Below are 14,718 nucleotides of genomic sequence, written 5' to 3'. Positions count from 1 at the left end.
AGGTAGGCGGCAGGCGCACTGATGTCACTAACCGTCACCTGGCAACAGTCAACTCCCCTGCACAGGTAAGTCTGATGGGAATGATGTCGTGTTCGCCCATTTAGATACCCAACCCATTACCCAGAGTTCATTTCACCTTCCATGCAAACAAGAAATCCCAACGGGGGCCACAGCGTGAGTGTGCTGCACCGAGAGAAACCCTTTGAGGCCGAGAGTCTCTGCAGGTCTTAAATTCTTAAAAAGCAGTGAATGCACTGACTTCAAAGCCTTAATCCAGCCATATAATTAATTTGGCATGTTTTCTACTGCTACCCAAAATATTATATATCATGTGTAGAGCCCAACCTATGGATTTTGTTCATTTTATCAGCCTGGGGGGTGTGTGTGTGTGTGTGTGTGTGTGTGTGTGTGTGTGTGTGTGTGTGTGTGTGTGTGTGTGTGTGTGTGTGTGTGTGTGTGTGTGTGTGTCTTTGAATGTATTGGCAATGATTCCTAAGATGTTGTTATCTGACCCTTATGGTAAATAAATGTAATTGAGGCTTGATGCTTTATTTTTTAATTGTAAACTTTATTATGAGTTTTTATAAATTAAAATTAAAAACATAAATACAACCAAAAATATAGAACTTCAATTGGAGCATTTTAAATAAAATAGATACTGATATATATATCTATATATATACATGAAAGATATCGGCTGTTTCAAACATCACTGAGACTCATTTACATGTAATAAATGTAAATTTGTACTACAACAAAATAGACATTTATCAGAAGGTTATAAAAACACAGTAAAAGAATATCAAATAGACTGGAAATAAGCTTGTTTCTTTTTTCAAGAGTGTCATCCCTTCATTGAAAGACATTGCTCATTTCATAAATCTATGATACGTGTTGCTTTCACACCTGCACTGAACTCTGGGTCATCTCAGCTGAAATTAGTCGGAGAGCACTAAAGTGGAAAGTCTGACTGGAAAGTTTCCTGCCACGTTCTTCATATGTGACAGTCAAACGTTTCATTTCTGCAAACGGCCGAACTATTCAGCACTTGCATGAGCTAAATGTCTCCAGCTGTCATCGTGTGATTCATATTTCATGTGATGGATGAAAAGGTTTCAGTATATTTTCAACACGGTTCCTGTTTCGCTGGCATATATCCGTCACCGGAGGGTCTAAGACTTGGACTGGGACTCAGACCAGAGAACTTAAGCGGCTGTTGTGGGAAAGAGATCCCTGAATGTGGTAAAGCACTGGAAGCGAGAGGTGGAGGAAACAGGAAGTGTGTGAATTCGCTGGTCTTGTCGACGTCGTCCAGGCTCTCCTCGTGACTCACCCGCTCCTCACCCCCACTGCTAACCCCTGAATCCAGGCTGGGGAGCTCTGGGCTCTCAGGCTGCAGCTTCTGCACTTGCTCATAATCGGAACAAACCTGAATTGACCCTTTGCCAAAAACGCTTCCACTGCCTCCAAACAGTTTGTGAAAATCGACTATTCCGCTCCCTCCCTCTTTCTCCTCCGGCGCTTTGTCATAACTCTCATTTGCACTGACGTTATCTGCCTCCAGACTCTCTTGACTGACCTCTTCACCACTGCACATCCCTGAATCTAGACTCTGGAGCCTCATGCATTCGACCTGGAGCTTCTCGACATTCTCATAGTCAGAAACGACTGGCAATGGCTCACTGTTGTTGTTGCCTTTGGAAAGCAACAGTAGCATCTCCAGTGCTTTCACTCTTTCTTCCTCTATATCCTGTTCTGCATTTTTGCCGTCACCCAGACTGTGACGAGCGCCATGAGGTGTATCCACGGAGGAGATCACTTCCACGGAGGAGATATCCTCCACTTTCATGGAGAGAAAGGACTCTTTTGTGAAGTGAGGGCTAAACCAATCCTGGAAGAGAGAAGGTGGGAGGAGGCATCGAAGAGATTAAAAGTGCAGAACAAATAAAAATTTACAAGGTTATAAACCTGCAAAAATCAACTGTAAAAGGAGAAATATGCGGTGTTCATGAGGTTTTCTATCTTCTTCCTGTTTCTTGTTTCTGTAAATGTCACGTATGTTTTGCCTGGTGGTTATTTTTTTCTGTCTGGTTTCACATCCCACATAAGTACATCCGTTGGTTTGGTTCTCTGCCTTCTTTAATATGTGTTGTGTTTTTCCATCTCTAAAAAGATAATGTGGATTGTCAAAAAGCGTTTGCTGGTGGTAACCAACCTGCAGAGAGCTGTGCAGCTGGTTAACACCTTTCACTGTTTAACATCGAGCCAAACTTTGGTTCAGTTTCATCTCTATTTTTTCCAGCAGGCGGCTGTTATCTGGAGAAACCACCGCACGCTAACTGCCCAACGCCGAATGACAGACAGAGCTAGTACTGACTCTAGATCTGGAGTGTGATACGTTGCCACCAAAAAACTTAGAGGTAACATTGGACTTACATGTGTATGGTAGTTGGACACAACTCCATATGAACACAGCTGATTTCCTGCTTTTTCTAAATGGGTAAATGAGCTATTTTAATAACACGTTAGAGTCACGCTGCTTGTTCTGATGCCCACATATAAGAACTGAAGAAGCTTATGTTGTAATATTCCTTTTCACACAAGAATCTAGTGTGTATCTTTATTTAAAATACACTGCAACAAACTAAATCAAGCGATGAGCACTAAGATGAAAAGAATTAAATATGCTCACCTGGAAATTTACATCTTTAAGGAAGGATTTTCCAGGGTCTGGACCTCTGATCTTCCCGTAAACCCTAAAGTACAGAATGACGCAGTAGCTGTCAGAAAACACAGAATTCGATGCATGTATAGGACAGATTTCTTCTTTGTGTGGTTGTGTCTGCTCACCAAGAGGCTTTTTCATGCCTAAAGAGCATGACGGCCAGAATCAAGGCCAGCGCTGCACCCACGATGATCATGGCCAATATGCCTCCAGTTAAACCTGACAAACACAGAGATTCTCATTAGCTCAGAGGTCGGCACACTGTGTTCATCCCAATGGAAAGAACAAATCTGGGTTGCGTGCATACAAAAAGAGAATAAGCTTATTTGACATGTATAAGAGAATCGTCTGTTTTTCTTTATTCATTTAAAGTTCGTCCAACTGGTTTCCTTCCCTGGAATTCTTGGCACGAAACAAATCTCCAAATGCAAAATTGAACTCCTGCACTTCAGGTGGAGTGACTTTGGAAACTTGTTACTTTCCACTGATGTTAAACTAAACCAATTTATTTTGGTTATACTTGGCATTAAACATTTACTTGATATTAGTTGTGATGGTGGTCTTGTGATTCCCACAGGGGACACCCATGATGCAGTGGGGCTCCATTCACTCCACGTTGACACGCCCCCTTCCACAACAGCCTGAACTCGAACACGTGCCTCGTGCTTCTCTTCGAGTGTGAGCAAGTCTTCGTCCAGCTGTGCCTTGCAGTACCGATCACAGCTTTTGCTTTTTGGCTGCTTTTTCTGCACAGACGAAGAAGAAAAACAAACAGGAGGACGTTCAACAGGCGGAGAGTCACGTCTGTCCATTCACTGATGTTTGGGTTTTCTACAGATCATGTGTAAGTATTAGAGTGGCCCTGAGGGTCAAAAGACCACAACAGTTCACAGAACACAACACTTTAGAAAAGAGCATTTCATAACATTTTAGAAACAACACAACATCGTTAAATGTGGTTTTGTTTTCACCTTCAGGGCCACTGTAATAAATCTAAGATTCGCTCTCAAGATCTCCCAACACTTAGTTTTACTACACACACACACAAACACACACACACACACACACACACTGTATTAAAACAAACACAATGTATACACACACTCCATGACTGATCCCATCTTTTCCACTGCAGCTGGGTGCTGTACAATTCGATTATTGTATTACTCCGCGCTTCGGAGAGCCAGGAAGCGGTGGTGCCGTTGATAGCCGGTTTACCTGGAGGATCCAGCTTGACTGCGGGATCACACAAATGATTTGTTGGTCACCGTGGATCGCTCACAAGGTAAGTCAGAGACACTCAGTCATCATACTCACTGTGGCAGGCTGGCATGAAGAAAATTTTCAAAATATGCTTGGCAGGGGCACAATCCAGGTTTATGGACAGGTTGTGGAAGGACTGGAACTGAGAAAACATTTAACAAAAGAATATTAATACAAGATGAAAAAGATGTAAATGAATCAGAGCTGCTGGACAGTTTCGCTCCTGAATAAGAGCTTTAAAGGAGACATGTTCCGCTCATATCAGGGTTTGTGTTATCACCTGAAAAGGTTTACTTGCTCCAATTTAGAAAACACATCACTTTCCCTGACTTTGTTCGGTGTCATAACAAACGAGCCGATAGATGTGGATTATGCAAATGTGAGGCATTGGAAGTATCGACTGGACTAGGGGGACTCGGCTTTTAACTTTGCTGAACTTGTACACTCACAAAATTACCTCTCGAACACACTAGAGGTATATAAATGTATAGATGCTGTGTCCCTGCACGTTAGACAGGTTTGAAGCAAATGAAAATACAGGAACATTTGTCTCATATTTGATAAGCACAGATATTTAACGGGATCTAGTATTTCAAACTTACAATGCCATCACGTTCGAAGTCCAAGGTGCACTTCCTCAGCGCCGGTCCGGACACATGAGCGGGCTCCAGGTCACAGGAAGCGCTGTATACACGACTCATGAAAAAGAGAAAAAGATTACGCTCAGCTCAATTCACTGCACTCAGTATTACTTGAGTACATATATGATATCTTTGTGATTGCCGTCCTTACTTCGGATTAGCAACCACCCTTTTGGCGTGAAGTGTGCACGGAGCCTCTCTGTGCTCAGACGCACTGTTCCACACACAAGTGATGTACCGGAAGTAGTCAGTGTAGCAGGTGAGATCTGTGGGGAAATAGTGAAATGCCAAGTCTGTCATGTGAGATTTTTTTCAGAAGATCTTGACATAAATCATTAAATCACTAACTTTTATCTGGCTGGTCGGGACAATCATCCTTCCTGGCGCTGAGGACTTGAAGCACAGCGAGAAGAACCAGCAGAGAAGTTTTCTTATTTCTCTCCATTTGTTGAGGGGGTTTTTTCTGGGAGATCTAAAACCTCCGGGGATTGTTGTTTCCAGAGAGACGGTCGACTGCTCCGGCCTGTAACTCCCTCGTTCCTCCTTCTCACTCTGTGCAGATGAAGCAGATGCAACCGAGGACATGTGAGAGAGGGATGACATGTCATATTTTATATCTATAACCTACTTATATTTTTGACCACAATGATCGCAAGATACAGCTGTGACGCCCACAGTTGAGAACAAAAAGCAGAAATAGACATGTTTCACATCTGCCCTCAGTCTGTTTCCATGGCTGATAAACACCTGTTTGAATCTGCCAAATTTAGTATAAACTATAAATATAATTCTATGTTTAGTCAAACTTCAAGTTTCAGGATCAACACTTTGGATTTTTTTATCTTTTATGTTTGATTTAATTAATTTCCAGCTTCCCCCTATAGCTGGGATCCAGAGTCCTGTACAGCAGCACTTAGATCCCCTTTGACTTATATTTTAAAAGTAGATTTCAGATTTTAAAAACGCAAGTATTGAAAAGCCTCAGTGCTTAGTTTCACCCCTCACCACATCAAGCACCACTCGCTGAGAGGTGAGATGTTAAATTATTGTTATTCTTCACACATGGAAGTTTATTCTTTTGGCAGATGTAAAAGTACAAAACTGATCTGAGCTCTACATCTACTGTCCGTCGTTTATACTAAAAGACTTTGCTGTCTCACCTGTTGATGACGCTGCTTCAAAGTGCTGGCTTCATTCCACCTGACTCCCTGTGAGAGAACGTCAGACAAATGTCAAGGAGCATGTGGAAATAATCTTCACACTCGCTGAAGGTCACTTCTAAGAAATTAATAATCAAGATGTTGAATCTAACTCTGCTCCCCACAGTGAAACTCAAAGGTGTGATGATTGCGTCTGTTTGTGGTCAAGTGTGTTCCCATTTCAGAGCAGTTTCTTTTGACTTGTAAGTAAAGGTGTATTTAAATTTCTCGTCGTGCATATTTGTCTATAATACTTTTTATAGTCCTACATACAAACTATACTGGATATACTTTGATGTTATTATGGTATTTTAGGGTAAGTTAGGGTTAGTATATTCACAGTGTGTTCATACTAGTGTGCGTGCGTGCGTGTGTGTGTGCGTCTGCCCCAAATACAAAAGACAAACATATTAGTAAGAATACATTTCTATAAAAGCAAACTTTTTGTGCACACACAACATTTATACATATTTTGATAGTTTTTTTTTTTTTCATTTTCATGCACAGGGGAAGCCACAGGTTTTTACTGAGCTCTCCTGTTATTGTGGTTTAACAAAGGATGAAGGTCAACGTTTTTTTTCTGAGAACCCAAATGTTTCATGGTGCACTTCCTGCTTACTAGACTTCCTGTTCTTAAAACAACATGAATCAGATTACAGATTAATTTATCTTATCACTGAGTGATGTCACAAACCTGAAGTGAACAAAATTTCCATTAGTGTGTTTTATTGGAAACAAGCGAACGTGTCAGTTACCAGGAAGATGACCAGTAAAAGTCCTCTTTTCAAGTCCTCAACTGAATAGATCCTCTGAAGATCACAATATATATATAATGTTTTATAATACTCTTTATATATATATATATAAATACTCTGTGGTAGCTTAAAAATCTAAACGTTTAAACCAAATATAAGTAGTAGTTCTTTATGGTTTCTGTCGCGTAAGATGTAAAACACCCACTCGCACCAAAGGTTATATGAACTTTTAAGCTACAAAAGTAGAAATCTAGAAAATATAGGGTTAGGGTTGACGATGTGTCTCCTCTTCCTCCCACTATCCAGAAATGAAGCTGCAATATCCTGGATATGAACACAGCCAGCTGAGTCTGCACAGTCGCAGATTGCGTTCTAAGCCCAATTTTATCGCAAAAATTTCCTTCGCGGCCGTAAAAATGGTTTAAATGTAACTCTACACCTCCCGTACCTCGTTTCATGGATCTACACTGATGTGGCCCCGCCCCTGATCTGCGTCTCCTCACAGCGCCACCTGAGATTAAGAAGCCTGATCCATCAAAAGCCCCGCCCACAAGTAGACAGGATTGGTTTTTTAGAATTGTGACTTCATAAACTTTGGCTGTTTTTTGTGTTTCATTTGTTTATGTTAATAAAATAAAACATGGCGTTGACAAAATATTTGATCACATAGAAAACACAAGTGGGACAAACTTGATTTGCACCAAAAGGGCGACTTTAAGTGACAGTTGATTATTTGACTGAACCAAATTGCACAAGCATCCACTTTCAACTCTTTCTAATCTCAATTTATCAGGTGCTATGCTCGATGGACGACTTTTCTCAAAACTAACTTTCAAAGTTACGTTTATCGTTTTATCTTCTTCTGACATTTGGATTTCCCCCAACCTGCTCCAAGAGCAAAATGAATTTTTTTTTACTCACTTTCTCTCTCTCTTCTCTCCGTTTCATAGAGACAAGCAAAGAAATGAAACCACAAAAACTACACACGCAGAAAAAGCACACACACACACACATAAACCACTTCCTCATCCTTTTCTCTTCCCAGTAAGCTACTGTTGTTTCTACAAAGAGAAAAAAACTCCCCACCATCTATAGTAAGTTCCTCATGCTTCACGCTCTCGATGGTACTGGTGCAAAGGTTTGGACTGTATACATAAAGGTGGACGACATGACAGCCCCCCAAAACTGAAGCCAAATATCTGGTTCACCCCCTGGTGGTTGGCTGCAGTACAGGTCACAAATCCCACCTCCTCCATGTTGGTTGTCGGGACATGGACCGAACTAAAAAGTCAAAGTACACGTCAAATAAATCTCTCGAAGATGGCTTCTGTCATTTTAGGTATCGCACTGATGTCTGTTCATGTTCATGTTTCCCCCGTAAGTTTGGTTTTATCCCCCAATCACTACTGCACAGACTCTGGCTTCAAATACGCAACATGGCAGCGTTTGGATATCTGGGATATTTCAGTCCAGCTTTATTCACGGCCTATGTCTCATATAGCATTAAGATGTATAATGCCACACTGACTGCTGAGATGCTAGTTTCAATGTATAGATATGAACATGGAATCCTCCTGTTTCAGAAAAATGAAGCCATAATATTGTGGATACAGATTTCTATGAGACAAGAAAAAGAAGCCATTACATTTCCATGCAGATCCAGGAATTTTTTTTTTGTTGTTGCTGTCTTTGAAATTGCAAGATCTAAAAAAAAAATGTTCATTTGTGGATCTTATTAAAGAAAGATTCAATGTTTAAAGGTCACTATCGCTGACACACAACCACACACACACACACACACACACACACACACACACACACACACACACACACACACACACACACACACACACACACACACACACACACACACACACATAGTATATACGCATTTAGATCCGTTCTAATCTTTCTTCATCACATAAACCAACCACACTCGATTCTATCGTCCTGTAAAACTTCATGATCACTTCTGCTAAAGCATCACTTCCTGCCACACACTCGCTCAATTAAAGTTCAGAAGAAACCTACCCGTCCTGCGAGAACTCTGCCGGTTCTGTCAGACTAACACACGATCGAGAAGTCCTTTCCATGGCGGTGGACTCAGGTTGTTCTGAAAAAGTTAGTTTCTTCTCTGAGGATCTGAGATGATTTGAAATGACTTACAGGAAAAAGAGTGGTTAGTGTGGTTTCTGTGAACGTGGTGTGATGCCTGGGTGACACGCTATTCAAGGTTCAAAAGAATGAATCAACGAGATGGAAACCCCATTTGGCATGTGATACTTTCCAAGATGTCGTTGTGTGACAATCACATGTTTTTAGAAGTGACAGAAGCGTGTGCTCTCCCAATTTAGGTGCCAAGGAAATCCCCCTTAATGTAAAAAAAACCAGCCCAAAACTGTCAATTCAAAATCCCTTGGATCTGAAACTTAAAGGATTCCTGTTGGAGTTATGATTTTGTCTGCGTTCGTTAATTAACTAATCTCCATCATATTTTCAGAAGTGCTGGGACCTGATCCAAGGAAGAACCCATTCAATTTTGGGTGCGGATTTGGATCAAGGGGCTGGATCCAGGAATCTTTTTCACTTTCTTCAACATTTGTGAGATAGTGTGAAGAGCCCAAAACCTTCATCGCAAAACCTAATCGCACAAGATAATTTGTTCCCCACACAATCGATTAACTTTTATACACAATTACCTTGAGAAGACAAATTTGTGCAGCAAATGATTCCCGCTGAGGACAATCACGTGTCTTCATACAAGAGCAGCAGGAATTTTACTATGTGACGCTTCAAGGTGAAGATAGAACATTCTGTCCATCATGGTGGCTGCGTGCATCTGAAGTCATTAGTGACGCACATGAGTTCTTTGTAAATGATGTTATGCACACAAGATAAAAAATAAAACGAAGGGCACATGTTAAACTAGATGAGTTCATGCTGTAGCTGTAACATGTACTATAGTGAAAAACTGTTCTAGTGCTTTGCTGCCCTCAAGTGGATGCTGTTTGAATTCATCATGAAAAGCGTTCTGTTGACATTTATTCACATTGTAACAATAAAATAGAAAAATATATTAACACAGTGTTGAACAGGAGTATTAAGTACATGGTACAATTGTCCCAAATAGTTTTTTGACGAGGTTGCTTACAGGGACAGTACTCTGCCTTTGGACTCCATGTTCTTAGCAAGATAAGAGAAGTAATGTCTTTGTCGGATCGACACACTCACCAGTTACGACCGGGATAAGACGGCTACTCCCTCTGGCTGGAAGAGCCGAGATAAAGGATCAGGTCGCCTCCTCTTCGTGTTGCTTGTACGGCTTCCATTAAGGGAAATGGAAGGTTGAAACTATTCCGATATGCCCTTTGCTAAGTTCTTTGATTACACAGAAAACGAGGAACTGCATATGCTGTCTCACTTCCCTGTTTTCTACCAGTTATATTCAACATTGTGTATCTGTTCAAAGCAGGGGGAGATGTGTGGCAGGAAAATGTGTGTTGTTGCGTATTTCTTTCTTTATATTATTGGCTATGATTCTCGTTTTTCCATCTCATGTGGGCGTTAGCAGGTTTCCATGACAAATTGTACAGTTCAGAATCTTTAAAAACTAAAATGTAACCCCTTTTCAATTTTCAAGTCAACCAAGGAGAATTATAATCATATTGAGTTACCAGTTTAAATTTTCTCTTATAACCACAAGCAAAACCTTAGAATGACAAAGAAATTCAAAGAAAAGAAAAAACAATATTTGGAAATAGTGTCTTATAATTGTTATTTGACAATCAAAGCTGTATCTGAGATGTGATCAATAACCTACAAACCTTGAGTCTAAACAAATATACACATACACAAATATATTAATATCGACTTGTTGTGATTCAAAGTGTTTTAATAGACACAAGCATTGAAGCTGTAAACAAATCTTTTCAAAATATCTGAAAAGTTCCGTGTTCTATTCGTGATCTATGTTTCAATACTTTATTGTTTTCTTGAAGAAATAGTTTCACATTTTGGGAACTCAAACAGAGGACGTTGATGCCAAAACTATATCAACACTCATCTGTGAACTCGATGTCAAAGATTTTACATTTGTGTGAGTAAACAGACGAGAAAATATCATCTTAAACTCGGGAAGTCTGAACCAAGCTTCATGTCTTTGTTCCATTGTTTATCCCCAAAAAGTGTTTTCACGCTGCAAATGAACCGAACCATGATTCTGTTTGATCCGGACCGAGACCACAAAGGTCCGGGCCAAACAAGGCAGGTGTCAAATCGCCCTCTGATGTGCTGGTGTGTGGAATTTAGCTTCTTTGGACAGACCCAGGCTAGTTGTCTTTGTGCTAAGCTAAGCTAACAAGCTGCTGGTTGTAGCTTCACACAGTATTCAGCGGGTTAGGAGAGGCATCAATCTTTAAATCTAACCTTGGTTAAGATTAGACAACAAGTATTTCCCACAATGTAAAACTATTCCTTTAAACACTTTCCCCGACAGCAATCAAAGAACATCCTCCTTCTTCTCCTGTCAGTCAGTCCCAGTCGGATCCAGTCTCCAACCACCAAACACACGACCTGCACTTCTCAGCCAATCACAAGTGCTTCCCTCGTCCTTCAGATATGACGTGCTCGGGAACAGCGCGGGTGTACCACTCCGACCACCCGCCGTCGTACACCGACACCTCCAGGTTCCCACACTCGTGGGCCGCAAACGCCACGTGACACGCAGTCACACCTGAGCCGCACAAGATGCAAAGAGGGCGACTGAGGTCAATTCCCGCGCGGCCGAACACCGTCTGGAGCTGCTCCTTGGGCAGGAAGTGACCCGACGTGGACAGGAAGGAGTTGAAAGGCACGCAGATAGAGCCGGGGATGTGGCCAGGCTCCGTGTCTGTCAATCAACGAGAAAGAGAGAAGAGTTGGAGATTCTGAATCTGAAGTGTGTCTTTATACCATGTTTTTGGTATTTATACAGTGATAATAATGTATTTGGTAACAAAACATATTGAGGTTTGATACAAAGTCGTAATTGTGAGGATCGTCCTTTGGAAACCAAAACGCTCAGTTCAAAATTGTCCACAGGGATATGAGCAGTAGATATATGCTGTGGAATTATTACTCTAATTTGACAAAACAACATGGCAGCAGTAGCCTCACAAGCACTGCACTGAAAACAGCTGTATTCAGTGTCTGAGGTCAAAGTTCACCGCTGATACTGATTTGTGGAGTTTCACCTGCGGACGAGCACTGAACCAACACATCAAAGCTTTTTCACTGCACTGGGTATTATTGTGTGTGTGTCTATAGTGTGTGTGTGTGTGTGTGTGAAGATGTAGATAAGGCACGTACTGCTTATCACTGCACACAGACTGTCATCATCTATCTGCGTAGAGATCCACTCACTCCCTGCTACTGTCCTCCTGTGAGACCGTTTTTATATCAACACGCTGACCCTGTGTGCCAGTGTGTGTGTGTGTGTGTGTGTGTGTGTGTGTTACATGTAGTTTATGGGTCAGTGACTGTAGATCAGTAGATAAACTGCATGGGTCCTCTTTGCTCACTGTGTATTTGTGTTGTTGAGTGATTCAGTGTTTGCCCTGAATAAACTCTGCAGGAAGGCCACTTACAAGGAAGTCGAGTCGAGGCTTCCAGAGGATTTCACCGTGGAATCTTTGAGAAGCTTAAAGGCAAAGTTGGCTCCTTTTTCATTATGGAACTCGTAATTTGCTCTTATTAATTCTTATTAAATCATTGAGAAGTGATACAGATATTTCACCTCACTCTTTAGTGTTTCAATTCTGAAACCATTCACTGTCACTGATTTCTCAGGTATACTGCCGTGCCGAATAAAGTAAATGATCGTCTCATAGGTCGTGAAGTCAAATGTTGATGGCTTGAATCTGTGTGGTGGCGGCAAACGTCGTTAAAAGCATTAGCGAAAAAAATATACTATTATATAAAGAAACCGCACCGTACCTGAGCGGTTTGTTGTGACGTCTGCTGCTGGACTAACTGTTATGTGACAGATCTGTCTTTTAAGTGTGATGTTTCAGGGTTAAAATCTAAATATCGTTTTTTACCTTTTCAGAATGACACTAAAGCGGCAGCCTCCAGATAACTATAACAGATTACCATTTAATAAGTGTTCTGACAGAAAAGCAGCTGTTTGAATAGCATCACTGGTCCAATGAGTGATTTGATCCTCTGGTGGGATTTATAGTTTATAATTAATATGTTGTTTATTCATCATTTAGGTCATTTTTAAAGCCCACATATCCAACAATCTCTACTTCTAGCCTGTAAATTGAGATAATGTGATTTTCTTTGTGTTATGTGTCTCTGGGTTTTTTTTTGAGTAATAATGCTGAGGATGGTAAAAGCTTCAGGGACATTTTGTGTAGGATTACTCCTTATTTTCAATTCAAACATTGTTTTACATTGACACGCACTTTATAAAATCATGTTTCCCCTCAAATAAAAGGACAAACATTGTGATTTATTCATCACGAAAACTTGAGTGCTGTAGTTTCCGTCTGGTTCACTGAACAATGATGTCCTATCTGCTCCTATACAGTATCACTTCTACTTATCTGACCAATGAATGAACAGTGTCTTAATCAGTTAACATGTGTAACTTGATCAGTGCAATCAATAGGCCTGGATTCATTCAAGTCTGGTTCATTTAACTTGTTGTAGGAAACTTTTGGCAGAGCATGTTTGTATAAACCATCATCACACGATAGGGTCAATGAGCTGATTTGAGGGACAAGTACCACAAATGTATGAATCAAATCATGACAGGATCCAGAAATAGACCTGAATTGTCCAATGATCTTCATCCCCAATTTAATACCCTGAACATGTAGGGCCCCACGCCAAGGGCCTCATCTGCAAAGACATGAAGTTTAAGATTGAGCATTAACAACCAGCCATGGTCAAGGTGCAGTACCGCCATCAATTAACAATCTTAATATCACACTGTTATTGTGCTAGTTGCCTACTTTCAGTTTCTATTTGGCCTCTTTATGAAGAAATAAAGTTGTTATGATACATTATTAAAATGTTCATTGAGCAGAGACAAGTCAGGAAACTCGTTCGGACCTTGTTCAGCCTTTGATTGTTTAAGTTATAAGATCAAAGGATGTTTGCAGGATGCAGCTCCTGATCAAATAAGACTGAAATTTAGTTATTTCTCACTATGATTTATTTCTCACTATGATTTGTTTGATCATATATTGGTTTAATTAACTGGAGACAGACCACTCACTGTCTCTGGGTTCAGGGTCCAGTCCTCTGAACCGGCCCGCGGGCCTGGCATCTACCACCTGGAACTTCTTGGTGTCCAGGTTGTCCAGCATGTCCTCGTAGGTCTTGACCCAGGTCCGGTTCAGAGAGGCCTTGAACTCGCTCGGTGCTGGTCTCTGGTACTTGCCACTGACGGGTCCGCCGTCCAGCTCCCAGTTCCTGAGGCCCCCGTTGAGGAGCGACACCGCGCGGTGCCCGAACACCCGGAACATCCACCACACGCGGGGCGCAGAGAACGCGCCGAACTCGCTGGCGTCGTACACCACGACGTGCGTGTCCTTCTCTATCCCCAGGTTTCCCACATAGTCTGCGAAGGACTTCTCTGACGGCAGCATGTGGTCCAGAGGAGAGGTTCTGTCGCAGCACTGCTCGATGTCAAAGAAAGCTGCGCCCGCTATGTGCCTCCTCTTGAACTCGCTGCGGGCGCTGCGTCTCAGCTTCGGCAAATACCAGGACGCGTCCAGGAGGCGCATTTTCCCCTGAGCCCCCACAGCCTCCGCCAGCCACTTACTGGTGACCAGTGCCTGACGCGCCATGTTGATAGAGCAGGAGGAAGACAGGTCTCCCAGTTTATACAGTTTCTACAGAAAACCCTGGGCCAAAGGTCAGAGAGAGAGGGAGGGAGAGAGAGAGAGAGGGAGAGAGAGAGAGAGAGGGGGAGAGGGAGGGAGAGAGAGAGAGAGAGGGGAGGGAGGGAGAGAGAGAGAGAGAGGGAGGGAGGGAGGGAGAGAGAGAGAGAGAGAGAGAGAGAGAGAGAGAGAGAGAGAGAGAGAGAGAGAGAGAGAGAGAGAGAGAGAGAGAGAGAGGGAGAGGGAGAGAGAGAGGGGAGAGAG

At 41.9% G+C, this 14,718-nt stretch overlaps 2 protein-coding genes across 5 annotated transcripts; both read right to left on the bottom strand.

Moving 5' to 3' along the window:
* Window positions 1–618: 618 nt before the first annotated feature.
* Window positions 619–10,334, bottom strand: LOC118116518. 3 transcript variants are annotated; one of them, XM_035168257.2, is made up of 12 exons: window positions 9,815–10,334; window positions 8,615–8,696; window positions 5,790–5,837; window positions 4,978–5,181; window positions 4,781–4,895; window positions 4,591–4,684; window positions 4,043–4,130; window positions 3,828–3,961; window positions 3,264–3,471; window positions 2,851–2,944; window positions 2,693–2,756; window positions 619–1,891 (listed from the first exon to the last, which is right to left on the bottom strand). In XM_035168257.2, exons 4-12 carry the CDS (start codon window positions 5,072–5,074, stop codon window positions 1,127–1,129), a joined length of 1,659 nt encoding a protein of 552 aa, XP_035024148.2. In that variant the 5' UTR covers window positions 5,075–5,181; window positions 5,790–5,837; window positions 8,615–8,696; window positions 9,815–10,334; the 3' UTR covers window positions 619–1,126. The 3 variants fall into 3 exon arrangements, with proteins under 3 accessions (XP_035024148.2, XP_035024165.2, XP_035024156.2); XM_035168274.2 differs by having other exon boundaries at window positions 4,591–4,672; XM_035168265.2 differs by lacking the exon at window positions 8,615–8,696.
* Window positions 10,335–10,457: 123 nt separating this feature from the next.
* Window positions 10,458–14,546, bottom strand: LOC118116544 (3-mercaptopyruvate sulfurtransferase). Of its 2 annotated transcripts, XM_035168309.2 has the most exons (3): window positions 13,985–14,546; window positions 13,848–13,879; window positions 10,458–11,471 (listed from the first exon to the last, which is right to left on the bottom strand). In XM_035168309.2, the coding sequence occupies exons 1-3, from the start codon at window positions 14,419–14,421 to the stop codon at window positions 11,173–11,175; spliced, it is 768 nt and encodes a 255-aa protein (XP_035024200.1). In that variant the 5' UTR covers window positions 14,422–14,546; the 3' UTR covers window positions 10,458–11,172. The 2 variants fall into 2 exon arrangements, with proteins under 2 accessions (XP_035024200.1, XP_035024190.1); XM_035168299.2 differs by having other exon boundaries at window positions 13,848–14,545.
* Window positions 14,547–14,718: the final 172 nt, after the last annotated feature.

The sequence above is a fragment of the Hippoglossus stenolepis genome, chromosome 2, assembly GCF_022539355.2.
Source record: "Hippoglossus stenolepis isolate QCI-W04-F060 chromosome 2, HSTE1.2, whole genome shotgun sequence".
In the NCBI taxonomy this organism is placed as follows: Eukaryota; Metazoa; Chordata; class Actinopteri; order Pleuronectiformes; family Pleuronectidae; genus Hippoglossus; species Hippoglossus stenolepis.
The sequence above is the reverse complement of the archived record's forward strand: the minus strand, read 5'-3'. Positions and strand labels throughout refer to the sequence as shown.

Excerpts from the sequence above, each read along its gene's own strand:
- LOC118116518 (XM_035168257.2), bottom strand. The coding sequence starts at position 5,074 with ATGGAGAGAAATAAGAAAACTTCTCTGCTGGTTCTTCTCGCTGTGCTT. Across the intron at positions 2,757-2,850 it reads AGGCATGAAAAAGCCTCTTG|GGTTTACGGGAAGATCAGAG; the intron begins GTGAGCAGACAC and ends TCTGTACTTTAG. Across the intron at positions 1,892-2,692 it reads TTAAAGATGTAAATTTCCAG|GATTGGTTTAGCCCTCACTT; the intron begins GTGAGCATATTT and ends TCTCTCTTCCAG.
- LOC118116544 (XM_035168299.2), bottom strand. The coding sequence starts at position 14,421 with ATGGCGCGTCAGGCACTGGTCACCAGTAAGTGGCTGGCGGAGGCTGTG. Across the intron at positions 11,472-13,847 it reads GGACCCTGAACCCAGAGACA|ACACGGAGCCTGGCCACATC; the intron begins GTGAGTGGTCTG and ends GTTGATTGACAG.